The 27,944-nt window shown below is 45.2% G+C and overlaps 1 protein-coding gene across 5 annotated transcripts; it reads left to right on the top strand.

Moving 5' to 3' along the window:
* The first annotated feature begins 43 nt into the window (after positions 1-43).
* On the top strand, positions 44-27,742 carry TLCD3A (TLC domain containing 3A). 5 transcript variants are annotated; one of them, XM_070390300.1, is made up of 5 exons: positions 18,811-19,067; positions 19,513-19,596; positions 23,384-23,588; positions 25,036-25,131; positions 26,043-27,742. In XM_070390300.1, the coding sequence occupies exons 1-5, from the start codon at positions 18,946-18,948 to the stop codon at positions 26,310-26,312; spliced, it is 777 nt and encodes a 258-aa protein (XP_070246401.1). In that variant the 5' UTR covers positions 18,811-18,945; the 3' UTR covers positions 26,313-27,742. The 5 variants fall into 5 exon arrangements, with proteins under 5 accessions (XP_070246403.1, XP_070246406.1, XP_070246404.1 ...); XM_070390302.1 differs by lacking the exons at positions 18,811-19,067; positions 19,513-19,596 and adding an exon at positions 44-330; XM_070390303.1 differs by lacking the exon at positions 25,036-25,131 and having other exon boundaries at positions 18,799-19,067.
* Positions 27,743-27,944: the final 202 nt, after the last annotated feature.

The raw sequence follows: 27,944 nt of genomic DNA on the forward strand, positions 1-27,944 counted from the left end.
GACCTCTGGTCGCCTGGACTAGGCATTCCTACCACCACCCGAGAGTCCCCCCGAGCAGCCCTGTAGTTCGGTGACCCCTACCTCTCCTTAAGATGATGGGGACCCGCTTCACCTCTCAGAAGGCACCCCCCTACTCGGGCCCTGGCGCTGGGGAAGGCGCGGCAGGACCACTCCCTCCTCCCCCAGTGACGGTGCGCCCCGGCAGCGTCGCGATCGAATGACAGCAACCCTCCCGGGCCTCGAGGCGGGCGCTCCATCTGCTCTCAGGAGCCCCTTGCTTAGTGGCACTAGGTGTCCCCCCAGCCATCGGGGGAGAAATGACCCCAGCTGGTAAGTGGCGATGTTGCCGAGGACAATTTGTAGGATGGAACAGCGTGCACTTGGTTTTAGTTCCCCGTGTGCCAAGCCCCTGGGCAGTTTTCAGGGTGTGTCTGCAGGTTCCTTCTGGCGGGGGACGGGAGGGGAGAGTCAGATTAGGCAGTGACCCACCCAGGGGAAATGTTGACTTTCTGGGACTCTTGAATATCTAGAGTCTGTCACAGTCCACAAATGATGAGCTGTATAATCTTGAACAAATTACTCCATCGACCCAGTTTACCAGGCAAGGAGGTGGGGAGAGAGAAATACTAAAAGCACTATGCAAATTTAAGCTAGTAATACAGGTTAGTAAGAGGGTGTCCAACCCTCTGCACCGCAGAGGAAAAAGCAAAGTCACCCTGTGGAACCACTTTTCCTCCAGCCACAATGAGATCATTGCAGCCAAAGGATGAGTTGTTTTACCTGTTAAACATTGTGAAACCAAGATGGCAGCATCCCTGGCCCCAGTGAGCTTTTTTTTAATAATCAAAATTGTAGTAAAGGAAGACTTAAACATATAAATCAGTTATTTACTAGAATATTGACTTAAAATCATGGTTTTGAAATTTATTTAATGACATGGGAAAACACTCATAATATCAGAAAGCAAAAATACACAGCATGATCCCAGTTTGTGTATTTTGTGTCTATAAAAATGATAAGAAATACTCCTTTTCTGCAGGCGATTCAATGTATTCTTTGCAGATTTTCCCAAATTATCTGTGAACCTGTAACACTTTTATAATCAGTATATTTTTTAAAAGAAAATGACAATTATATCTATCTCTCGGATGTTTTTCACTTTTTATATACAGTAAGAAATACATATATATGTCTAAAGTCCATCTATTTAGTTTAGAATGCCATGAGTTTTAATAAATGCATATCATCACGTACCCACCATCACAATCAAATCCTAGGACAGTTCCATCACCACCACCCCACCTCACCCCACATTCTCTCATGCCCCACCTACTCCCCTGGCAACCACTGGCCAGATTTCTGTCCCTATAGTTTAACTTTTGCAGAATGTCATATAAATGGAATCATACAATATGTCACCTTTTGAGTTGGTTTCTTTGACGTAACATGATGCATTTGCATGTCATCCACATTGTTGCATGGGTCAGTAGTTTATTTCTTCTTGCTGAGTGGTAATCCAGTCTCTTTATCCCCTGGTTGAAAGACACTGGGGTTGTTCCTAGTTTGGGGAGATTATGAATACAGCAGGATTTTGTGTGAATCTGTTTTCATTTCACTTGGGTAAATAACCTAGAAGTGGTCTTGCTGGGTTGCATAGTAAGCCTGTATTTAACTTTATGAGAAACTGGCCAGCTGTTTTCCTAAGTGGGCTGTTATCATTTTTGCATTCCTACCAGCAATGAATGAGAGTTCTGGTTGCTCATAGAGCTTATTTTTAATGATGATTGTAATAACTCACATTTCCTAGTCCTTACTATTTGCCAGGCACCATGATAAGTGTGCTACTGTACGTAATTGCTAAGTCATGCCTGACCTTTTGAGACTCCATGGACTGTAGCCCACCAGGCTCTTCTGTCTGTTAGGTAGGTAGAATAGGGAAAAGGAGTCCAAAATGGCGGTGGCTAAAAGACAAGCAAGGGAAAAGCCCTCGAAAATAGAACAAAGGAAGGTCAAAGGAAGGTCCGAGGACCAGAGTGAAGACTTCAGGTGGAACAGTCCTCCTGACTAAGCCCAATTTGCATAGGGCAGGCTCAGGTGGAGGAAAAAAACGTATAAAAGGAGGAGCCAAAGCGCTTTCTTGCTCTCTGTCTCTCCCAGGTGGGTGTGCTCTTTCTCTCACTCTCTCTTTCTCCCTCCCTTCCCCGCACGCTCCTCCACGCTCTTCTCTTCAAGTCTTTGGGTTGGCATCCCCTCACGCTTCGACGATGGATTCTCCTGCTATCTTCTAAATAAAATAGAGCTGTAACACTGATTTGCCTAAGAGCTATAACACGGTTTGTCCAAGACCCGAGAGCTGTGACGCGCTGAGGGCTTTAACGTCCGTCTTTAACGTCCGTCGCTCCAAATCTTTGTTGTGACGAGCCAGACAAAGAACCAAGGAACATACACTCGCGTGACATGTCCATGGGATTTCCCAGGCAAGAGTACTGGAGTGGGTTGCCATTTCCTTCTCCAGGGGGTCTTCCCAACCCAGGGATCAAACCCATGTCTCCTGCTTGGCAGAGGGATTCTTTAACACTGAGTCACCTGGGAGACCCATACCATGTATATATAATACATCCTCTTTTAATCTACATGGCATTTCAGAGGTTGGTAGTTATTATCTGCAATTCACAAAAGAGAAAATGGGGATATAGTTAAAAACTAACAAAAAATGTGCCCCAGGTCCCATAATTCTTCCTGCCATTCATTCAGTGAATTTATTGAAAGAGTGAATGAATGATCCTGCTGGCAATAGGCACTAGGCCAGGTGCTAGGAATTTAGTAATCAACAAAATAAGCCAAGTACCTGCCTCCATGGAACTGTTTCCAAGTATCACAATCAAGAATTTTAATAGTTACATGCAAGGCAAGTAAAGCATATGGTTAAAGACGAAGGAGTGCTCTGATTGGATGTGAAGATCAGGAGAGGCTTCTCTGAAGAAGAGATTTTTAAGCTGAAGCAAAGGGTGGAGCTGTGAATAGGAGATGACAGATAAAAGGAACTGCTGCTGCTGCTGCTGCTAAGTCGCTTCAGTCCTGTCTGACTCTGGGCGACCCCATAGACGGCAGCCCACCAGGCTCCTCCGTCCCTGGGATTCTCCAGGCAAGAGTACTGGAGTGGGGTGCCATTGCCTTCTCCGGATAAAAGGAACAGTATATGCAAAAGCCACAAGGATGAAGAACTTGGCCAGGGTATGGGACTTTGAAAGCCATGAGGAAAATGGAACAAGAAGAGGCCAAACAAATGGGCAATGCCAGATGGTGGAGACTCGTGATGGTCATCTGAGGAATGGAAAGCCTTTGAAGGATTCTAAGCAGAAGAGTGACAGGCCCAGCTTCACCAGGCCTGTCATCAGCCCTGGCCCCCTTTGTGTTTTCTCTTCTTCGGGGCACCCCACATTGTTGGGGAGAGTCAGGGAGCCAGGGTGACCATCCCAATACTAAGTCAGGCTGTCCAATTGCCACTGATTGTCCTTTTACAATCCCATTGTCAACCCTCAATTGCATTCCCCGTGCGACCCATGTCCTTCCTTATGCTGAAGCTCCCAACCTCATTACCTTCCTTCTTCCTCTTTGCAGATAAGATACTGATAATGAATATAAGTTTGGGTTTTAAGAGAGTTACACAGTACAAAAGTCTAGGAAGACAAAGAGCAGAGAGATAGATGGACGTTAGGTGAAGAAAAATGCATTCCTTGGTGGTCCACTGTGGTTAAGGATCCGCCTTCCAATGCAGGGGACGTCCGCTTTCTCTGGTTCTCTTGCGGTGGAGCATGGGTTCAGTAGCAGCACAGGCTGAACCGACTGCGAACAGGCTCGGTAGTTGCCACTCATGGGCTTGGTTGCCCTGCGGCATGTGGACTCTTAATTTCCCAACTAGGGATCGAACCTGTGTCCCCTACCCTTGGCAGGGAAGACCCAGGGAAGCCAAAATTTTAAAAAAGCAGTTAACAGGCTAGACTGTTCATGATAAGCAAACGAGAGAAATATCTTTACTAGAAGGAGGAAGCCTGGAAAGACAGATTATAAGCTCTTAAATAAAATATGGGAGTGTACAGATATGAAAAATTGGGGTATGAAAATAAGGAATGTGTGGTTTCTCACAAATGAGTTGGGCTTTTTAAAAAACAATTTTCTGTAATGGGATAGGGTATATAGCTGATGACAAAGTTATCATAGAAACATCTTTTCTACCTTGAAATTTCACTAAATGAGGAGAAAGTCAACCGCTAATACTTAAAAAAAAGCACAAAACCAACCTAGGAGGAGACCCTATCCTTTAATCAGCAATGGGAAAAGGATAAGGTAGAAGAGAAGTACTGCAACAGTCTGTAGGGCAGTGTTGGGGCGCATCTCTGAGGATGGCATCAGAATAAAATAGAAAAAAGAGTAACCCTCCTTTCACAATGCTTCTCTTTGTGCCCAAAATGTTTAAATATATAGGCTGGAAATAAGTCATTTTAAAACAGCCTTTGTTCATGAGATCCAGTGAGATCTCTGAATTTCATGTGCCTCTGTCAATTTACTGGTTTTTTTCCTAACTCTGTTAAAAGGAGTCTCTGACACCCTATGCTGTTTGCAACTGGTTTCATTATTTTCGAAGGAGCTATACAATAATAAATTGAGTAGACATGGTGCAGAGTGTTCTTTTCTAAGATCAAAACAGTGTCTTTATTCTATTAAGAAGGATCTCCACAAGTACCACCTCCTGAACACCTGGGCTTTTTATGAAACTTAAAAAAAATAATCATAGAATGTCTAAATGACATGCTTTTTACCCACTAAATGCCAGTAGCATAACCTCTCACCCTCACACTGTGATAACCAAAAATACCCACTGCAGATTTCCACATATCCCCTCCTTGGACCCTCAAGCACAATCACACACAGACACTTGTCACTATGGGTGGTAAAAACCTTCCAAGCCAACTTGTAGTAGAGGCATATAGTTTAATTCCTGTATTAAATCTTGTTCAGAATGTCTTTTTTGGTGCTTCTTTATGCATTGCTTTAAGTGCATGACTTTCATGAGGACAGATTTCTTTTGCTGTCCTTCGTTCCGGAATTTTCTGAACATCCTGGACTCTGGTGTTTGTTCTTGACTGACATTCCAGTGGGCTTAGCTGGACAGACGTGCACTTAGGCTTCCTGCTCTGTGGCATGTGGGATCCTAGTTCCCAAACTAGGGACTGAAGCTGCATCTGCTGCCTTGGCAAGGAAGAGCCAGTTCAGTCAAAATTAAAAAAAAAAGTAACAACAGTCTACACTGTTTATGATAAGCAAAAGAGAGCTAAAAAATACCTTTAATAGAAGGAGGAAGCCTGGGAAAACAGATTATAAACCCTTAAGTAAAATATGGAAGTGTACATATATGAGAAATTTGGGTATAAAAATAGGAATGTTCTGACTGTTCCCATATCCTGGACACCCAGTTTTGTTTTGATTGGTACTCAGGTTCTCCGTGCATGTCCATTCTTGCTAGAGAGATTATAATCTCTGCCTAGCTTCAGTAGCTCCCCTGTTCCCACGCTGGTAGCTCAGGCATTCAGTCTCGTCTATATACCAGCTCCCGTATACTTTTATATTAGGACCCTTCCCCATTGGCTACATTGAGTTCATGGTAATTCCTTCACTCAACAAAGTGATAATTACACAGGTGAAAATGACAAGCCCTCTGGTGCAAGTCTTACATATTACAACAAACATAAATGCTTGTTTTATAAAACTGACATTAACTAGTACAACTATTATAATGTAGCTACCAGTAATTAGTCTTACACCCTCAAGTTTCTCACAATGCCATGGTCACTTCCTGCCCTCTTTTCGAGTTGTCTTCCTTCTGAGTTCTGGTGCGTTCCCTGAGCTGGGTCTTTAGCAGCTTCTCTTCTGGTCTACCACCACCAGTTCTTAATCTTTTTTTGAATCTGGATCCCTTGGAGGAAGTGAAGACTTCCATACCATAGATCCTTTCCCCAGAAAAAGATATGTTTGTACATTTTGCAGGCAATTCTACGGGGAAAGGGATCCTACGGAATATTTCTTAAGCTATTTTTTTAACCCCATCTTCTTTCTGCTAAACGTAACAATCTTTTTTAAAAAAATATGTATTTGGCTGCACTGGGTCTTAGCTGAGGCACATGGGAGCTTCGATCTTTGTTGTGGCATGTGGATCTAGTTCCTCACCAGAGATCGAACCCAGGCCCCCTGCACTGGGAGCACAGAATCTCAGCCACTGGACCACCAGGGTAGTCCCCTAAACATAACCCTCTTGTGAACAACCCTCCCACACACAATATTCCAATAAAAGGTGTGATCCTCATCCCTCCAATTTTATAACCACTGATATGTAGTTTTTATCCATTTTCCACTAGCCAAAAATATTTGGCCCAGCTAAGCATTTTTAGATCTACATCAGAAAACCAGTCAAACGTTTTATGTTCAAAATGTAATAATGTTCAAGACTGGGATAGCTTCCTCCAACCCAGTCCCCCATGGAGATACATTGCTTTGAGAGGTCACTCTCAACAGCCGTCTCTAGTCTCCAGATGTCTTCTCTCCACACTTGGGTTTCTCTCCTTAGTGTCAGTCACATATTTTCAAATGCCTGTGAAAATCTTCACTCTGCTTGTCATCATTTCTCTTCTTCCTTGCCCTCAGTGCCCCAATCTAAGTACATTTACCTCTTGGGTCTAGAGTTCGGCATTTGATGGGGAAGCCCTCCAGTGGTGCAGTCAGTTAGCCGACAGCACTTACACAGCATTTTATGGGCATATCTAACCCACTGCACTAAATGGCAGTGAGTGGTGCTAGCGACTAACACAGTGCACTGCATTTGCATAGTATTTTATGCATGTTCGTGCATGCTCAGTTGCTTAGTTTCTGACTCTTTGCGACCCCATGGACTGTAGCCCACCAGGCTCCTCTGTCTATGGGCTTTCCCAGGCAAGAATACTGGAGTGGGTTGCCATGCCCTTCTCCAGGGGATCTTCCCAACCCAGGGATAGAACCTGCATCTCCTGGCAGGAGGATTCTTTACCACTGAGCCATCTGGGAAGCCCCATTTTATGCATAAATATCCAGTTATGCTCTGGAGATCTTTCTCTGGATTTTGGTCTTTCTCTGCTTTTAGAGGCCATATAGTATTCCATAGTTTGATGATACCAAAGAATATTTTATGTCAGATGATATCCTAATTGACTTATGATGGTTCAATTTATGATATTTCAATTTTAGGACAGTGTGAAAGCCATACGCACCCAGCAGAAACCCTACTTCAGATCCTGATCTTTTCCCAGGCTGGTGGCGTTCTGGGTGATACATCCTCTTGCAATGCTGGGCAGAGGCAGTGAGCTGCAGCTCCCCATCAGCCAGGCAGTCAGGAGGTAAACAGTACACTCACAACCATTCTGTTTTTCACTTTCAGTCCAGTTTTCAATAACTGCATTAGATATTCAACATTTTATTATAAAATAAGCTTCACATTAGATAATTTTGTCCAAGTGTCAGCTAATGTGTTCTGAACACTTAAAAAACAAACTTATTTCCCTTTCTAGTCTTTTGTGTGTGTGTGTTTTAAAGTTTTTATTATTTGTTTATTTATTTGGCTGCATTGGCTTGAAGCATGGGGCATCTTTGATCCTTTGCTGTGGCACCAGTCTAATTGTGGCTCAAGGGCTCAGTAATTGCAGTGCAGGAGCTGAGTTGCTCCAACAGCACGTGGAATCTTAGTTCCCAGACCAGGGATTGAGCCCTCATTCCTTGCATTGCAAAGTGGATTCTTAATCACTTGAACCACCAGGGAAGTCCCCTGAACATTTTTAATTAAGGTGGGCTAGGTTCAGCTATGGTGTTTGGTAGGCTGGAAGTATTAAATGGATTTTCAACTCATGATATTTTCAACCATGATGAGTTTATCAGGACCTAGCACCACCAGAAGCTGAGAAAGATCTGTACTCCACTACTGGATATTTGGTGGTTTAGTCACCAAGTCGTGTCCAACTCTTTGCAACCCCATGGACTGTAGCCTGCCAGGCTCCTCTGTATATTTAGATCATTCCTAAATCTTCCCTCGTAGCTCAGTTGGTAAAGAATCTGCCTGCAGTGCAGAAGACCAGGTTTGATCCCTAGGTTGGGAAGATCCTCTGGAGAAGGAAATGGCAACCCACTCCAGTGTCCTTGCCTGGAAAATCTCATGGATAGATGGAGCCTGGGGGGGCTGCAGTCCATGGAGTTGCAAAGAGTCAGGCATGACTAACACTTAAATTTTTGTGTGTGTGCTATTACAAACAACACTGTAACCTTGCAATACGTATTTATACTTCTATCAGCACTGAAAAAAGTGCCTATAATCCACGTATCTTTATGAACACTGGGTATTATGTCTTGTAAATATTTACTTATAAAACTTCTGTTGACCTTTTGTATTTCTTCTTTTCAGTTCAGTCACTCAGTCGTGTCTGAATCTTTGCGACCCCATGAGTTGTAGCACGCCAGGCTTCCCTGTCCATCACCAACTCCCGGAGTTTACTCAAACTCGTGTCCATTGAGTCAGTGATGCCATCCAACCATCTCATCCTCTGTCGTCCCCTTCTCCTCTTGCCTTCAATCTTTCCCAGCATCAGGGTCTTTTCCAATGAGTCAGCTCTTCACATCAGGTGGTCAAAGTATTGGAGTTTCAGCTCCAACATCAGTCCTTCCAATGAATATTCAGGACTGATCTCCTTTAGGATGGACTGGTTGGGCCTCCTTGCAGTCCAAGGGACTCTCAAGAGTCTTCTCCAACACCACAGTTCAAAAGCATCAATTCTTTGGCGCTCAGCTTTCTTTATAGTCCAACTCTCACAGCCATACATGCCTACTGAAAACACCATAGCCTTGACTAGACCGGACCTTTATTGGCAAAGTAATGTCTCTGCTTTTTAATATGCTGTCTAGGTTGGTCATAACTTTTCTTGCAAGGAGTAAGCATGGCTTTATAGCATGGCTGCAGTCAACATCTGCAGTGATTTTGGAGCCCCAAAAAATAAAGTCTGCCACTGTTTCCACTGTTTCTCCATCTCTTCTGTTATTTCCATTTTATATTCTTTGATTCTTTTGGGTCATTTGTGTTTCTTCATAATTTGTAGGTTTTGACTATTCTGAATATTAACTCTTGCTCTACTATGTGAAAGTTACTCAGTCATGTTCAACTCTTTGCAATCCCACTAAACAGTCCATGGAATTCTCCAGGCCAGAATACTGGAGTGGGTAGCCTTTCCCTTCTCCGGGGGATCTTCCCAACCCAGGGATTGAACCCAGGTCTCCCGCACCGCAGGTGGATCTTTACTAGCTCAGCCACAAGGGAAGCCCTCTCTACTGTGTACCACAAACATTTTCTTCAGTTTATATTGTCTTTTTACTTGTTAAGAGTGACTTTTGATGTACAGTTTTTTGCTTTTTAAAAAATGCACACAAATCTATCAGTCCTTTTCCATGTATCATCTGGGATTTAGACATTGTTTGGGAAAACATTCTTTAGCCGGTGAATTATAAAAATATTTTTCAAAAGTTTCTTCTAATACATCTGTAGTGTTGCTTTTCATGTGTAACCTTTCATATCTCTGGAATTTATGTTTGTGTTTGGTGTGTGGGAGGCCACTGTATTCGTTTCCCAGGGTTGCCATAGCAAATTAGCACAGGCTGGGTGCATTATGACAACAGAAATTTATTTTTGCACATTTCTGGAAGCCAGGAGTCTGAGATCAAGGTGTCCGCAGGACTGATTCCTTTTTGGAGGCTCTGAAGGAGAAACCCTTCCTTTCATGCCTCTGCCCTGGCTTCCGGTGGCTGCCAGCAGTCCCTGGCTTCCCTTGGCTCATGGACTCACCCTTCCAATCCCTCACTGCATCTTCACTTGGCCTTCTTCCCTGTGCCTGTGTCCTTTACTGTCTCTTGTAAGGATATGCTCGTTGGATTTAGGGCCCATCATGACCCAGTACAGTCTCACCTCAAGCCTTACCATAGTTAAATCTGCAAAAACCCCCATTTTCAAATGATGTCACATTTTAAGGTGATCGTGGATCCTGGGGTGACACTATTCAACTCATTTTACTTTTTCCAAAGGAAGGCTAGTAGTTTCTGTGGTTTTCTTACTTAGTCCTTTCTTTGCATACACGTGGGATACACTCGCACAGGTTAAATGTAGTGGGTCTGGTTCAGGACTTTTGTTTCATTGACCTGTTTCTTCTACACTGTTTCAGTGATAATAAGGTCTAGGATGTTTTGATATATTGTAAATTCTTCCTTCACCCCACAGGGGTGTTCTTTATTCAAATATTTCTTGATTATTCTTGCACATGTTCTCTAATTCACATAAGCTTTAGAAAGAGTTTATGGAGTCCATTCAAAACATGTTGGAATTTCAATTAGAATTGTACTGAATTTACAGATCAATTTGGGGAAAGTTCAAATGTTTACAATATTTAGTTTTTCAGCCATCTTCTCCCATTTATTTAGGCTTTTATGTCCTTCAGTAAAAATCTGTGACTTTCTTCATATGGGTCTTGCATATTTCTTATTAGGCCTAAAACTAGCCATTTTATAAATTTTAAAAAACTATTGTAAATAGTCCTCTTTTTCTACTACCATTTCTAATTGTTATTTGTTGACTTATAGAAATGCGATTTATTTCTGTGTATTGGTCTTATATCCAGCCACCTTACCTCAACTGCTTTATTCTATATTTCAGTTGATTTTCTTAGTTTTTCTCGATAAATTACCAAATTGTTTAAAAATATCAATAGTTATTTCTCTTCCTTTCCAATGTTAAAATCTTTTTTGAAGGTTTATATGTGAGCTACTATTCTGGCTAGAGAAGATGTTAATTAAACAGCAGCAGACAGAGTGGACATGGTACTAACAATCCAGACAGGAGAAAACATGCTGAACAAACCACTCAAGGCACAGATACTGCAATAAGGAAACAACGGATTTATAACACATAAAGAAGGAAAGTGACAGACTCTTGGCTGGCAAGTGCTCCCTGCCCTTCATCTAACACTAATATGGAAAACCTTCCAAATCGTTCTCAGACCTCAGGCAGCTCCATCAGGTTACCTGGCAATGTGGGAGTTTGCTCTGCCTGCAGGGCAAATGTATTATCAGCCTGGCTCCTAGCACAACAGTTCATTCAGTCTTCAGACTGACCATTCATAGTTCACGAGGTCAGTACAGGCAACTGGTGACACTCAGATGCCGCATAAGCATGTGCTGGGATGCTTGGGGCTGAGGTTCTTTTTGCTATATATAATGAAGATTCCTCCCCACATTAGACTTCTAAGTCTCTGTAACTAATCAGTTTTCTTTGCTTTTTTTTTTTTTTAATTTTATTTAATTTTTAAACTTAAAGTTTTGCCAAATATCGAAATGAATCCACCACAGGTATACCTGTGTTCCCCATCCCGAACCCTCCTCCCTCCTCCCTCCCCATACCATCCCTCTGGGTCGTCCCAGTGCACCAGCCCCAAGCATCCAGTATTGTGCATCGAACCTGGACTGGCATCTCGTTTCATACATGGTATTTTACATGTTTCAATGCCATTCTCCCAAATCTTCCCACCCTCTCCCTCTCCCACAGAGTCCATAAGACTGTTCTATACATCAGTGTCTCTTTTGCTGTCTCGTACACAGGGTTATTGTTACCATCTTTCTAAATTCCATATATATGCGTTAGTATACTGTATTGGTGTTTTTCCTTCTGGCTTACTTCACTCTGTATAATAGGCTCCAGTTTCATCCACCTCATTAGAACTGATTCAAATGTATTCTTTTTAATGGCTGAGTAATACTCCATTGTGTATATGTACCACAGCTTTCTTATCCATTCATCTGCTGATGGGCATCTAGGTTGCTTCCATGTCCTGGCTATTATAAACAGTGCTGCGATGAACATTGGGGTCTTTGCTTTTTTTTTTTAATTGAAGTATAGTCTATTTATAGTGTGTTAATCTCTGTTAAAGTGATTAACACAGCAAAGTGATTCAGTTATACATATATCTTTCCTTCTTTCTTATATTCTTTTCCATTATGATCTACCCAGGCTATTGAACATAGTTCCCTGTTCAATTCAGTAGGGCCTTGCTGTTTACCCATTCCGTACATCAGGACTTGCATCTGCTAACCCGAACTCCCACTCCTTCCCTCCCCCACCCTCTCCCCCTTGGCAGCCACAAGTCTGTTCTCCATGTCTGTGTCCGTTTCTGTTTTGTAGATTTCACTTGTGTCATATTTTAGGTTCCACATGTAAGTGATACCACATGGCGTTTGTCTTTCTCTTTCTGACTTCACTTAGTACGACAATCCCTCTGTCCATCTGTGTTGCTGCGAATGGCATATTTCATTCCTTTTTATGGCTGAGTAACGTTCTATTGTATATATGTAGCACATCTTCTCTATCCGTTCGTCAGCTGATGGGCATCTAGGCTGCTTCCATGTCTTGGCTATTGTGAATAGTGCTGCTATGACCACAGGGGTGCATGGATCTTTTTGAATTACAGTCGTCTGCACTGTTCTTAGTTTCCAGCCATTTAGATTTTCACCTACAATCTTACTGAGCTGTAATTAACTCTTGGGGTTGAAATTGGCTGTGCGTGGCCAAAGACACCACACACTTAGCTTAATAGGAATGCTTTTCCTTCGTTCATTTCTTAAGTACCAAGCACCTACATAATTGTAGTTTACTACATAGGTTAATAGAGCTCAACCTATAAAGAGAAAAAGACTAGATACTTAAATAGGAGCTTGGGTTTCTGTTGATATTATGATGCCACTTTAAAAACAGAAACTCAGAGTGTGAGTAAGGATGGGAATCTTAATATTTTTAAAGATAAAGTTACCAGAAAAGATGAAGGCCCTAAGTTTGTGTGCCAAGGTGTATCTTCGAACAAACCTGCTCTCACCCTCAGTTAAGAATTTCTTTAAAAACCAGTGAAAAGCCACTTTGAAAGATAATCTATAATAATTCAAATATAAAATCATTTCTGACATTAAAAATCAGGTTTGTGAAATTCAACATTGAAAATGCTTATAAGTGAAATATTAATATTCATAATTAAAGCATGACCTCAGATATATAACGAATGCATATAAAGAAGACTGGGAAGAATTCTACAAAATTGTTAATAATCTCAGAGTAATATCTCAGTGATAGCATTATTTATGATTATTTTCAATATTAGGCATGGTTTAGTTTTTAAAGTATTACTTTTATGATCAGAAAACTAAAAAAGACAAAGAAATTATCTGAGTTTAGTTAAATAGAGTAAGCAAAATCAACCTTTTATGGAATTACTGATGAGACATGAAGACACTGAAAATTGTTGATTTGTTGTTTTAAGGCGGCAGCTGAATTTGTTCACAATGATTTGCTGGTTTTAACTCATTTCAGAGGTAATTTCCGTAATGGATCAACATTCTGGAATATTTTTTTAAGTTGACTACCTTTAGCTAGGTGTGGCCATCTGCAAACAAGCAAAGTTTTGCATTTATAAGCAAAGGAAGTGCATATGTGAAAAGACTTTGAAAAATATAAAGCAATACACAAAGGCAAGCACTATATAATCAGCTCTTTGTGTAAATTGTGTTTTTTATTGACAGGGATCATTATCAGTGTGTACAGAAGCAAAGACTTCCCTGTGGGGTGTAGCTGTGGCCTGTTTGCAGAAGCCATGTACTTGAGTGTGACTGTGCTTCTCGGACTCCCAGTTTGCTTTTGCAAACAGTCCAGGATGAAACTGAGGAAGCTGCAGTCTGGAAGCTGGCTCAGGCCAGGCATCTTCGACCTAATAGGTGTTTACTGAGAAGCTTAACAGCAAGTTACTGTGCTGTGGGGATACCAAGAGAAAGAACAATTCCTGATTGCTGCGTTGCATATAGTTTACATGTATTTGTGAAAAGACTTACCTAATTCTCACAGCCGCCCTGTGAGACAGGTAGAGAGGCACGCCCATTTGCAGGGGAGAGTAGGTAGTTTTCTCCAAGCAGCAGAGCCAGAAGGGGCACTCAGGTATCTCTAATCCTAACCCTGGTGCTGGGTGTCCTGGCTGCTTAGTGGATAGACGAGTCCCTCCTGCCCATCGGGAGCATTCGGTCTGTAGGAGAAACATAGGGATCCGTGAAAGGCCACGTTGACCAGGTGTTCTTACTGAGCGCAGAGTACAGGAGGGAAAAGAGGAAGGTGACCGACTTCCTCCTGGTCACACTCTGAGTCCTAAGATCAAGTTGACACTTTTGCTGGTGGTAGCCTAAAGGGAGAGACGTTCTTTCTCTTTGTCCACCTCATTTCATTTTTCTCTGTGTCTTACAGCCCTTTTCCCCTTGTTCGCCTCCTGTGAATTGCAATCTCTGGATCTGTATCTCCATGTCTCTTTTCCTGTGTGGAAGGCTGGAGCTTGGCCTTTTTTATTCCCAGTAACTGTTTCTATCTCAGTCTCCTCCGATGGATCTTCCTGTGCTGTATCTTTCTTACCACGTCTCTTCCCATCACTTCTTTTCTCCTTTTCTCCTCCTTCCTGCCCTGTCTCTGCTTCACCTGTCCCTAATGCAGAAAGGAAGTGTGGTTCTCAATAAAGCAATTTTTATTTCAAAAGACTTTCATTTTCTTTATTGTGATTTTTAAAGTAGATGAGTGGATGGAGACCTCTAAGTTCCCTTTTGGCTCAGGAGCTCGATGTGAAGATGTTTCATGTGTGAATCTCAGTCGTTTTCCATTGTTTCCCCATCTATTTGCCATGAAGTGATGGGACCGGATGCCATGATCTTAGTTTTTTGAATGTTGAGTTTTAAGCCAGCTTTTTCACTTTCTTCTTTCACCTTCATCAAGAGACTCTTTAGTTTTTCTTTGGCTTCTGCCATAAGGGTGGTGTGATCTGCATATCTGAGGTTATTGATATTTCTCCCAGCAATCTATTCACTTGAGTATTCTCAAAGTATTTTATAAGTAAATATGGAATTTTCAGTTTAAGGCTGGAGAAGCCAGGGAGCAGATATGGGGAGAGTCATGTATCTTACTTACTGACAGTATCCAGCTTGGGATCTAAAGTACTGGGAGAGATGGGGACCAAGAAGCAGGATCAGTGGCAGAAGAAACCACTGAGAAATCCCACCACAGCCCTCCAAAACTAGAAGCTTTATTGATTCCCATTCAAGGGGTGTGATTCTGATTAGGTAAATAAGTCTTAACATCCAGTAACCCAAACCTCACTCCTGAAACCCACAAAGGAAGTATAATTAAAACCTCCTTAAATTTCTTCCCAACCCTATAGCGTGAAGTAGTTGAAATCACACTGGAACATGAATCAGGAGTCCTGCTCCTAATTTGAGTCTTGCCACTTCATAGAGTGGCAATTCTATTTACCATTTGTTCCTAAGTTTTCTTATCTATAAAGTGAAAATAATAAGCTTATCTACCTCACTGGGTTGGTTATTTTGAGAACCAACTCAGATAATACATGTAAAATGCTTTGAAAAATTATATATAAATATAAAATGGTGTTAATAATGGCATCAGAGCCCATAAACTCCACCCCATACATTTCTATTTGTGGGAAAACAATTAGGAACAATGGTTACTAATCCAAAACCACATTGTGAAAAAGAATTACTCTCTCCTTGCTTATCAAGTTTGATGGCAGAATAATCATTAAGTACATTGACCTTGAAGGCAGAAAATACTGAATTTAAATCCCAGCGCTGCTACCAGCAGTCTGACCTTAGCGATATTTTAGTTGCTTTGGGTCTCATTTTGCAGACAGACACACATACACTCACTCACTCACTCATGCTGAGTGAGGGTAATAGATTTTTCATGACGAACAATGAGATAATGCATGCAAAATGTTGGATCCAGTACCTGGCATATTATGAGTACTCAACGAGCATTAGCTTTAAAAAGTATCACACATTTCTCGAGCATTTGCAATGTGCCAGGTGTAACTTAGGGAACAAAACAAAAAGATCCTGTTTTTTTGTTGTGTTTTTTTTTTTGTCACATCACGCAGCTTGCGGGATCATAGTTCCCCAAACAAGCACCAAGTCCTAACCACCGGACAGACAGGAAATTCCCGACGTGGTCCTATTTTGAAGAAAGAGTGTATAAATAAAAACCAACATGCGTACTACACAAATGCAAAGGCAGTTCAGAAAATGAACTTAGAAACCTGCCTAGAGACAGATTCCTTCTTGCAGGAAGAATCATTTGGCTCAAGACTTTTGAAGGGATAGTGGAAGTTTGTGTTGAAAAAAATTTCTTTTGATACTTTTTACTCAACTTTATCATTTGCTCACAGGAGTTTTTGGATCACTTGAAAAGCCAAGGCTTATGTTTATGCTTGTTGCCCTTCTGGTGATTCAACGTAAACATTTTAGTGACTTCATGAGCATGGTTTTTGAAATTGATTTTACTGGTTATTTTCTCTGCATGAAACATGTTGTTTTGTTTTCCCTTCATAGACTCCTTAAGAGCCGTACAAACGACTTGTTGATTCCCATCACTTAGAAGTATTTCATCGTTGATGCAGGTTGCTGATACCTTTAAGAAGAGATGGTAGCAAGGACTTATGACCACTGTCCCTCTCTGGGAGAGCTGGAGGTGACTGGGATAAACGGGCAGGGAGTGGAAATTGCAGTGAAGGATTTGCTGTCCCGGAGAGAATGGAAGGTTTACAGATAGCTGCAAATATGAATATACAGATAGCCTTTTATTTGCCAGATAACTTGCTACCAAATGGAAGTATCTTTCACATTTCTACCAATGTGTTGGCAGTGAACTGGGGAGTCAGAAATGTTGCCCTCAGTAGAAGAAATATCAGACTTTTCTTTGGGTTTTCTGCTTTCTTGCTGCTGCTGCTGCTGCTGCTTATCGCTTCAGTCGTGTTCAACTCTGTGCAACCCTATGGACTGCAGCCTGCCACGTTCCTCTGTCCCTGGGATTCTCTAGGCAGGAGTACTGGAGTGGGTTGCCATGCTGGCCTCCTGGGGATCTTCCTGACCCAGGGATCAAACCCAGGTCTCTTGTAGTGCAGGCTGCAGGCAGGCTCTTTACTGCTGAGCCATCAGGGAAGCCCACTTTTGCTTCCTTCCTGCTGCTGCTGCTAAGTCACTTCAGTCGTGTTCGACTCTGTGCGACCCCATAGACGGCAGCCCACCAGGCTCCCCTGTCCCTGGGATTCTCCAGGCAAGAACACTGGAGTGGGTTGCCATTTCCTTCTCCAATGCGGGAAAGTGAAGTCGCTCAGTCGTGTCCAACTCTTCCCAACCCCATGGACTGCAGCCTACCAGGCTCCTCCATCCATGGGATTTTCCAGGCAAGAGTACTGGAGTGGGGTGCCACTGCCTTCTCCTTACTGTTGGCTAAATCTCTCAGTTTAACTACATATAGGAAGATGTTGAAAGCTGTGTTTATTCTATATCTGCTTCTACACCAGCAACTGCGATGTTAGATAAAATTTAATTGGCATCTAACAGAAATCATCTGTTAGCTTATAAAAGTCATAGAATCATAAAGATTTGGGGGCAGGAAGAACCTAAGAGGGTTTGTAATACAGCCTCTTCAATTTCACAAATGAGCAAAATGGCCCAGGGAGGCCGGGCCCATCTCTTCCAGAGTCCTCTGAGAGGGCTTTGGTCAGCATTTTGCATGATGGTGATTTGAAGAGATCTATAGCACCTTTCGATTGCTGTAGACGTAAGTGAATTGTCTTGCTCCCCTTTGTAAGCTGAGGAAGATACAGACCAAAGTAAAACTCTGGCAAATCCCAAGAGAAGAGAAGCCGGTAGTACTCAAGTTAATGTACTGGCGCTCTGTGTTTGGTGCTGAGTGAAAACAGCTTGATTCACTCCACTCAATTCCAAGGCATCTGACCAAGAACTCTGAAATAAGGATGACGTTATCAATAACAATAACAACAACAGTCACCAGGACGGGATGGTATCTTGCCCCTAAGCCAAGAGACAGCACCGCAATACCACAGCAAGTCTGCGGCCCTGAGACCCCACCGCCCTGTGTGGTTTGAGAGAGGAACTGCTGGATTCAGGATTTCATGTTTCTCGGAGCGATGCTCCCCTGGAGAAAGTTGAGCAGTTGGCAGAACGTGGAAAAGCCATCTTTGGCCGGCAGAGAGACCATTTCCTTAAGAATCCTACTTGGAAGCTAGAGTGCTTCATAGACAAGCCGCGCAGGCGGACGCCACCAGCACACCCGCCCTCCCCTCCCTTCGCCTGAGAGACGCCCACCGCCCGGTTCGCGCCGGGCCACGCCCCTGGCCCGCGGCTCACCCCACCGCGCTGCTCTGGGGGTCCCGGCCCGGCGCCTTTTCCTACCTGGCTCTTTCGGGGCCTCCCCCACCCGCCGCCTGGCCCGGGGCTGGGGAGGGCAGGTGCGAGGCGGTTGGTTGGCCGCGCGGGTCCCCGCGGGAGGGGGAGGCGTCCGCAGTGACGGAACAGAAGCCGCGAGAGCCTCGGCGCTGCCCCCACGGCCTCGGCCGGGCGGCGGCCACTGGCGCGCCGCGGGTCGGGGGTGCAGCATCGGCGCGCTCAGGGCCCGGCGGGCAGTAGCTCCCGCCACCGCCCACTCGCCGGCCGGCCGGGGAACCCCGGGCAGCCTCGGGTCCAGGGGCGGCGGCGGCGAGACCCCGCCCCGCCCGGCCGGCCCGCGCCTATCGCGGTCCGCGGCCTGGTCACGCGGGGAGTGGCGCCGCGAGCTCCGGGCCATCGCCCGGCGGCGGCCAGAGTCGCGGCGGGCCGGGACGGGAGCGGAGAGCGGGGGGTAGAAATAGGGGCGGGCGGGCTGCGCCAGTCCCCGAGCCGCGCGCGCGGAGCCAACGGAGCCACGCCGAGGGCGCCGAGCGAGGCGGCCGAGCCCAAGCACCCATGCTGCTGCCGCTGGCCTGGGGCTCGCTCTTCTTCCCGGGGCTCTTCGGGGTCTGCACCTGGGGGCTGCGGCGCGCGCGGCCCGCCTGGACCCACCACGACTGCGTGATGATCAGCACCAGGTACGGGGCGAGCCCGCGTCGCCGCCCGGCTATCCGCCCCGGCCGCGCCCGCCCCGCGCCGAGCCCAGGGCGGAAAAGGGGGGCGACAGGAAGCGAGGGGGCTGCCTCCCGGGTCCTCGCCCCTCCGCGGTGCCGGCCAGAGCGCTCCGAGGACCCTGTGCGTCCTGCCCCGGAGGGACGGAGGAAGACGGAGGTGTCTGGAGGCGGTTGCCGGGGAGGGGTGGGGGTGGCCAGAAGCGGGGGTCGGCTGCCCGCGCTGATGACCCGGCCTCCGACATCTACCAATGGCTTTGAGGGTCGGGAGCGGGGTGGCGGCCCTCGCTGCCCCGGCAGCCTGGGGAAAGTCAGTTTGCAGGGTTCTGGCTTCATGCTGTCCGTGAGACTGGATTGAGGGCGCTCTTCACCACCTCACCCCACCCCGTTTCTCTTTTCTGCCGCACGTTAGGCTGGTTTCATCAGTGCAGGCTGTGTTGGCCACCGGGTCTGGGATCATCGTCATCCGCTCCTGCAGCGACGTGATCACAGACAGGTAACATCTGATGCGGATGCCGATTGAAAGCTACACAAATCACAGCGCCAAACTCTTTCGAGGTTTCCACAGTTGAGTGGCTCACAGGCACTGGTTCTTTATCAGCGTAAGCCAGCAGACAGCTGATTAATGGGTGAAACATGGGCACCATAATTAGTTACCTCCTCTCCTCACCTTCTTCAGCATCGCCAGCTTAGAAATAAATGCTAGAGAATGCCATTTAGAGACTTGAGTCTCATTTAAGGTGTATTAGAGGACAGTGTGGTCTACCGACCCAAGTTCTTTATGCGATTGATACATGTGAAAATTACAAGTGAAAGTAAGGCTTTTGATGCTTTTAAATGACCTCCCTGGGGTTCTGCTTTGGACTCCAGAGCCAAGGTATGTCCAGGGTGGTTAGCAGAGCCCTCCTAAGGAAAGGAACAAAACACCTCATCCCTTTCCTTACAAATGCTGCTTCCCTCTTTTCTCTGAAAGATGAAGGTGATGAAGAGTTTTCTGGAGCTTTTGGAAAACTGACTCCTGTGTGTGTTAGAGCTCAGTCCAGGGCTGGGGCAGCAAATGTGCATCTGGTAAAACATATCATAAAGACCTGGACTTTACTTTGTATAGTATTTAGACCTGTGCAGTGGTGGTTCCCACCATCTCACCTCCCACTTTTAAAGCCATCCTTTTCATTTGTCTTCTCAGAATCACTCTTTCTTCCTCACAGATAAATTGAAGAGCAGCTGTCAAATGTGCGGGGAAAGTTAATAGCCTGTCCTGATCCCTTTCTCATGGTGACTTGCTTAATGCCCTGCTTTTTACCTGTTTGGACTGGAATGGCAGGGGAGCCTGAGTGGGGCATCTAACTCACTGTGGCCTGCAGATTCCATGCCCGGATCTTACTTGGGATTTGTCCTGCCATCGTGATGTTTGTGCTTTTCTTCTTTTGCCTCTTTTTAGACAAGACCACAGCTATTGGCAACACACTGTAGATGCTGAGAGAAGACAGGTCAAGTGACTGACTGCATACATCTAAGGCTAACAGCTTTTGCTTGGCTGGATTCAATATGTATTTTAACTGAGCATTTTCTGATGGTGGAGCAAGCTCCCTCACTCTAGTCTGTCAGGTCAAACTTGACACGCGCCTCCTTTGCAGAGATAAAGGCAGATGCAGCCCCACAGCACTCCTGGGCAAGCTGCAGAGAGCTGCTACACATTTCAGAAAAGAGGTCTGCACACGATTACCTTTCAGTTCTTTAGCCCTGTGTCTCAGGAGCTTGGGCATCTGAGTTTGGCTTTCAGGGTCCTTCTTTTGTGTAACTTTATGCCTTAGATTCATTCTCTGCTTGCAGAATGGAGACAGACACCACCCTCACCTTACGTGGATGTACAAAGATGCTCTAAAGGCACCTAGATCATCTAGGGGCAGGGAAAAAGCCTTCAGGATTCATAGTCTGTTCATCCAAATATTGTTCTATCCTATGCCCTTGAACTTTAGGCCTTCATATAGAATGTCTGTAGGTAGGAGGAGGTGTCTATGAATCTTCCCAAATTATATGCAGAATGTGGTGTGGGGCCAGGGCTTTCATCATCATCTTAAAGAGATCCAGATCCTTAAAAGGGCTGAGAGTCACAACTCTAGGCAATTTCTCTATTTAAGCACTTACTTTGTTTGTTTGTTTGTTTTGGCCATACTGTGAGGCTTGCTAGATCTTAGTTCCCTGATCAGTGATCTGCCAGCAGTGACAGCGTAGAGTCCTAAACGCAGGACCAACAGGGAATTCCCTAAGCACTTACATTTGGACAGTACTTTTTACATTTAAAAGGACTTTCAGGCTCACCAGTGGCTCAGTGGTAAAGAATCTGCCTGCCAATGCAGGAGACACAGGTTCAATCCCTGATCTGGGAAGATCCCATATGCTGCGGAGCAACGGAACCCATGCACCACACCTGTAGAGCCTGTGCTCTGGAGCCCACGTGTTGCAACTACTGAAGTCCTCTAGCCCTAGAGCCCGTGCTCCGAAACGAGAACCATTGCAAAGAGTAGCCCCTGCTCACCGCAACTGGAGAAAAGCCTGCGCGGTGACCCACCACAGCCAAAAATAAACACATATAATTTAAAAAGTAAAATAAAAGGACTCTCATCAGGAATTTCCTGGAGGTCCAGTGGTTAGGACCCCACACGTTCACTGCCAAGGGCCCCGGGTCAATCCCTGGTTGGGGAACTAAGATCCCACAAGCCACGGCGGTATGGCCAATAAATAAATAAATAAAAGGACTCTCATACTTTTGACTTTCTAATCTTCACAATGACTTTATCAGGGAAGTAAGACAAGGATTATTATCTTCATTTAATAAAAGAAGTAGTTCAGGTCCAGGCTAGTGGTAGCTAAGATTATAATCCAGACTGCTTGCTAGTAAGTCTTCGGGGAATTCTTCTGACAGCCACACTTTCTCATCATACTGAATTGGTACTGTGTGCAGAATTTTAAAACCCTGGGATTCGCTCAAGGGGAGAGGTCAGTTATATTTCAGCTGAGCTTCTAGTAGCTGTTCATAGTTGTTTTAATTGGGATTGCTTCAAGAAAGCGGTGGAGACCGCAGATGGGCAGTAGGATAAATATTGCATCTTTTTTCACCTCCGTGGAACTTGGCTGTTAATTTACCTGCATGAATATTAAATTTGCCATTACTTGTTTGCCTGTTTCACAGCTTACTCATTCTTGAGTTTTGCTGTGGTAAGTGTGGAATGATTCAGGAACCGGAATATGAATGGCACTCTATATATTCCCAATGTTCCCTGTTCAGTGGATGGGCTCCTTTGGTTAAGTCACCCGGGACAAAGGTAAAGATACAGATGTGAGGCCCTTGGCACACCATGTGTAGTCTCTGGGGTTTCAAGCCCTGAACAAGCACTGCAGGAGATTCTGATGTTTGGGTAGTTTGAGCCACATAATAGTGAAATATTTCATCTACCAAACATGTGGGCGCACTGTCAAACTTAGCTGATTTGGTGAGTCTGTCCTTCTCCAGATAGTAGATCATTTTAATTTTTTTTCACATATATTTTCTGTAGAATGGCTCTTTTGGGACCAAAATTTCCAAAATTATGTAGAGACTTCCCTTCAAATCTGCTCTGGGACAGTGATAAAACTATAATTTTGACTTAGCAAATATTGATTCAACCCCTTTGGACAAGTAAATGGGAACACTTGTCTTTTGTCCTGGGTTCTCTTTGGGTATCTGTCCGATGTAAGGTAGTCCTTGAGATCTGGGCTCGTTTCCAGACACATTTTTCTTAATGAGTGACACTGAGTTCAGCTGTGCATTTATAAAGAAAATGGCCAGGGCCACTTCCCAGAAACTCCCTAGAGTGGGGTTGCAAACAGATGTTAAGAGAAACTCAACTGCTGAGTAACAAGTGGAGTATTCCAAACCAGTTTCTTGGTGGGGCGATTGAATCATTGGTAGAGGTATCTACCTCAAAGTCAGCCTGTATTGCAGTACCAGAAAATCCATTATAAATGAGTAGGCAAATAGTGATGGCAAGTCACCGAAACACAGGGTGCTGAGGGAATCCTTGCTTTCTAAGCCTTTGGCACTTAGAAGTTTGCCCCGTAAATTTAAAGAAAGGTGTTCACTCGCCCTGTCAGTTCCAGCATCTTCACTGTAAAGTATCTGGGGTCAAGACAGCTGATGAAGTACAAAGCCAAAGCAAATGTGTTTAAGTGGAGGCTGTCTGTGAGCCTTCATAGTTGATACCCATAATTACTTCCTGGACTGTGTATATGCTTTCTTTCAGGCACTGGCTTGCCCGAGAGTATGTCTGGTTTTTGATTCCCTACATGATCTATGACACCTACGCCATGTACCTCTGTGAATGGTATCGAGCCGGGGACCAGAGCAGCAAACATTCCCTCACCATTTTTCGAAACTTCCTAAGCAAAAACCGCCTCATGATCACACACCACGTGTTCATTCTGCTTGTCCTTGTGCCCATTGCCCAGGTAATGGCCTCCCGACAGCCACCAGGTCACTCTTTTCTCTTGTTGAACCGGGCACCCCGACCATCAGATTCCCCCTTTTCCTCCCCTTCGCTGCCTCACCCGCCGCCCTCCTGCCAGCTGCTGCCATAGTGTAGGGAGGAGTTACATCTGAAACTTCTGGTCCTCCTTACTGGTGATCCCCTAGCCCTCAGGGCTTCTCCAGCATTTGTCAAAGTGTCTGCCTTTAGTTCATTGAAGATAAAAACCAGGGACTTCCCTGGTGATCCAGTGGCTAAAACTCCAAACTCCCAGTACAGGGAGCCTGGGTTCGATCCCTGGTCAGGGAACTAGATCCCACATGCTGCTACTAAGACCTGGCATGGTAAAATAATAAAAAAAAATTTTTTTAAGATAAAAACCAATATACAACATAAAGACTGTTTAAAGAAATGAGAGTAGCTCCATCAACTGGTTATTTGCCCTAATAGTACACAGAGAGGGCTGTATACATTATTTTGATGTCACAAAAGCAGAGACTCTCAAAACAGTCTCTTAATTTCTTCCCAGATCTGCTCCCCGCCCCCCGCAATAAAAAAACTCACCCAACAAGGAAGAGAAATGGGAATGCAGAGTGGGTAACGAGTCATTCCTGAGGACCTACTGTGTGACAGGTGCTTGGTTTAAAAACTCACAGCTTTCTAATAGTCATTAGAAATTATTAGAAATAATTAGACATGAGTTCCCTGGTTGCTCAGCAGTAAAGTATCCGCCTGCAATGCAGGAGCCGGAGGAGACGAGCGTTTGATCCCTGGGTCGGGAAGATCCCCTGGAGGAGGAAACAGCAACCCACTCCAGTATTCTTGCCTGGAGAATCCCATGGGCAGAGGAGCCTGGTGGCTACAGTCCATGGGGTTGCAAGGAGTCAGACACGACTGAAGCAACTTAGCACACACTCAAGCAATCAGACGTGATAATTAAGGAGACTGTTAGCCCTCTATGGTAGATGAAGAAAGTGGGGCTCTGAGAGTTTCCATACCTCCCCTCGGGGGTACACTGTGCTGCTTTCAGGATAGGAGGAGAAGCAAGAGGGCGTGATATTGACAAGCCTCTCTGATGGGACCCTAACATCAAGCTTGGGGCCTGGCACGCATTTTATGGAACTGATCTGGCTTCAGTGCCCTTGGCAGGACTAAGTGGACACCTGAAAGTAGGCTGCAGTTTCTTTTGGCTGACACTGAAATTCAGAGCAAACCCAGTGTGTGATGCGGTTGCCTCTGGACCCTGGGGATTCTGGGCACTGTGGAGGCCCCCCAGTGTGAGCTGGTTTGCACCAGCCCATTGAGTACTTCCCCCCACCCCCACACGGTTGCTCAAGGTTACCCTTTCCAATAGCTCCAGTTAAGAACCTTCCTTCCGGTGGCTCCTCAACCTCCATTACTTATTTCCCCTTTCCTCTTTTCGTCTGCAGAAGCTCAGGGGAGAGCTTGGGGACTTCTTTGTCGGCTGCATCTTCACAGCAGAACTGAGCACTCCATTTGTATCGCTGGGCAGAATTCTGATCCAGGCATGTATGGGTGGGGTGGCAGAAATAATGCCAAGGGAACCAACTCTGCTTTTCCTTGGAGATTAGGGGTGGGAGTGGTTGGAGAAATCCCTTTAGTGCTACGAATAGTGGGGTAGGAGACCCCTGAACAGACTTAAAGGTCAGTTGGTCTTCGAAGCCAATGGGGGTGAAATTGTACGTTTGATTTCACATTTGATCCAGTTCTTTATGGTGGCTCAGACAGTAAAGAATCTTCCTGCAATGCAGGAGACCCAGGTTTAATCCCTGGGTGGGGAAGATCCTCTGGAGAAGAAAATGGCTACTCACTCCAGTATTCTTGCCTGGAGAATTTCACAGACAGAGGAGCCTTGTGGGCTACAGTCCATGGAATCGCACAGTCGGACATGACTGAGTGACTTTCACTTTATATATAATTTTTCCTGGTCATAAGTGTTTTTAAAATTATTTTGGTTGCACTGGGTCTTCACTGGTGCTCTCGAGTTGTTTTCCTCAGTTGCAGGGGTTGGGGGCTACTCATCCTTGTGTGTAGGCTTCTCATTGTCGCTTCTCTTGTGGCGTGAGGACTCAGTAGTTGTGGCACTCAGGCGGAGTTGCCCCAAGGCATGTGGAATCTTCCCAGACCAGGGATTGAGTCCGTGTCCCCTGCATTGGCCGGCGGATTCTTAACCACTGGACCACCAGGGAAGTCCACAGATTTTCTAATCTGCTGTTTCCGGGTTCCTGTCAGCTGGGTGGCTTTCATATCACTGCTGGAAAAAAATATGGGACTGTATGCATATATCAATACGGCAGTACTTAATCATCTTTTCTACACGTGTCGGAAGAGGAGACGCTTGGCCTGTACACTGTGGGGCTCAGGCTAGTCACAACCCGAAGGTGACCTTGCTTTCTCCCTCCCTCTTCTTTTGCAGCTACAGCAGCAGCACTCCCTGCTGTACAAGGTGAACGGAATCCTCACGCTGACCACTTTCTTCATGTGTCGGATCCTCCTCTTCCCTTTCATGTACTGGTCCTACGGCCGGCAGCAGGGCCTAAGCCTGCTCCGAGTGCCCTTCCACATTCCTTTCCACTGCAATGTGGCCAATGCTTTCCTCATCGCGCCACAGATCTACTGGTTCTCTCTGCTGTGCAAAAAGGCAGCCCGGCTCTTTGATGTTCCTCCAGCCAAAAAGGACAGTTGACGGCTCCCATGAGTCAGGCAGTGGGCCGCCTCCACTCAGTATTCCCTGGACCAAATTGCAAATTGTGTCTTGGGTGGCCTCAGCCTTTTGGGTATTGTTCAGCAGATGGATTTGAGTTTTTCTAAAGGATATTCACTATCACCCCCCTCTTCTAACCTGCCCCTTTTGCAAAAGCACTTTTTCCCTTAGTAACAACTGTTGGATCCTGTCAGAGCTCCACTGGCAGTGAGGTGGTTTTAATGCAAAGCCCAAGGATCCTTCCTTGGGTCTTACCTCCAGGGCTCTGGGAGGTAGAAACAGGGGTGTGGAGAAAGGGGTACCAAGGTGCTAAGCAGCTGGGCACCTGCCTGGTCCTAATATTGGTGGCTCTCCACCTTTCCAACCACTCAGGGCAGTATCTACACGCTGGGCCAGCAGAAGCAAGTGATGACTTGGTTCTTTACATAATTTTTTGTAATGCTGGCCTGGGAAAATCACTGTGGGTAGGTAGTTTTTTTTATTGTTTACTAAATAACCCGTTGGTCCTTTGCCTCATTCTCTCATCCATGTGCCAACATAAAATCCTGTCTACTGACTTCCAATCAGAAGTCCCTCTGGCAGGGTGCAGTAGGAGGCAGGGATGGGAGCCTGAAGCACCTGAGTAGGTAGGAAGGCCCATGGGTCAGCACCTCTGCAGGCTGACTTGGAAAGACCAATGTCAAACTTACGAGCTTGTTGTCAACGGGTAAGATACTGTTCCCTTCTTAAGCACCCTCAAGCCCAGCTTCCCCCTTATCCACACATACAGGATGCTCTTGTTAAAAACTACAGGGTTAACACAAGATGACGGCTGCTGAGCTATTCACTGGGTGACCACACTCTTTGACACTCCTTTTCCTATGGAGTAGGATGGACTTCAGTATTCCAAACCGTGAGGTATCTCATCTAGACGGCCTCCTGATAAGCCAGAGCTTGTGGTCCAAAGCCTGTTCCTCTCTGAGTTACCACCATTTAGCCACAGAAGGCTGGAGAGCAAGAGGGCAAGACAGCCCTGGCCCAAATATGTCCTGTGGACTGACTCCTACCTACCATTTGCAAATAGCATCCTCTGGTGCCAACACTAATTATTCCTTAACAGTAAAAAAGGATTTTAGAAACTGCTACCATAGAATTTCTTCCCAAATGGTAGTGAAAAACTAGATTTTTTTTAAAGTGCCTTTTAATTCATTGTTGTCTGTGAACTTTTTAAAGTACTGAATGTGTGACAGTGTCTCAAATTTTGACTCTTTCGGTCTTTAATGGGTGCCGTTTAAAAAAAATGCTGTAATTTTTTTACTGTTTTGTTTACTATCAGTATATCTTTATTAATCACCCCTGTGGTGATTAAATTGCACTAATATTTTCCAACTTAATTCTCATTTGTGAAATACATTCATGCCGACTTCCAGTAAGTGACTGTGTCTGTGCTTCTCATCTGTGTTCTTATCCATGCCACTGGCAGAGGTGGGCTGTTGCGGGGAAGGGATGTGTGAACGCTTTCAGCCTCTAGGAGGGCCTCGCTCATATCTCACTCTAAAGTGTTTCTGTAATTCATGGTGCCAAGGGTTCTCGACTTCACGCCCAGTGGTCACGTAACTTCAGGCCCTTTCTTCT

The sequence above is a fragment of the Bos mutus genome, chromosome 19 (assembly GCF_027580195.1).
Source record: "Bos mutus isolate GX-2022 chromosome 19, NWIPB_WYAK_1.1, whole genome shotgun sequence".
Taxonomy (NCBI): Eukaryota; Metazoa; Chordata; class Mammalia; order Artiodactyla; family Bovidae; genus Bos; species Bos mutus.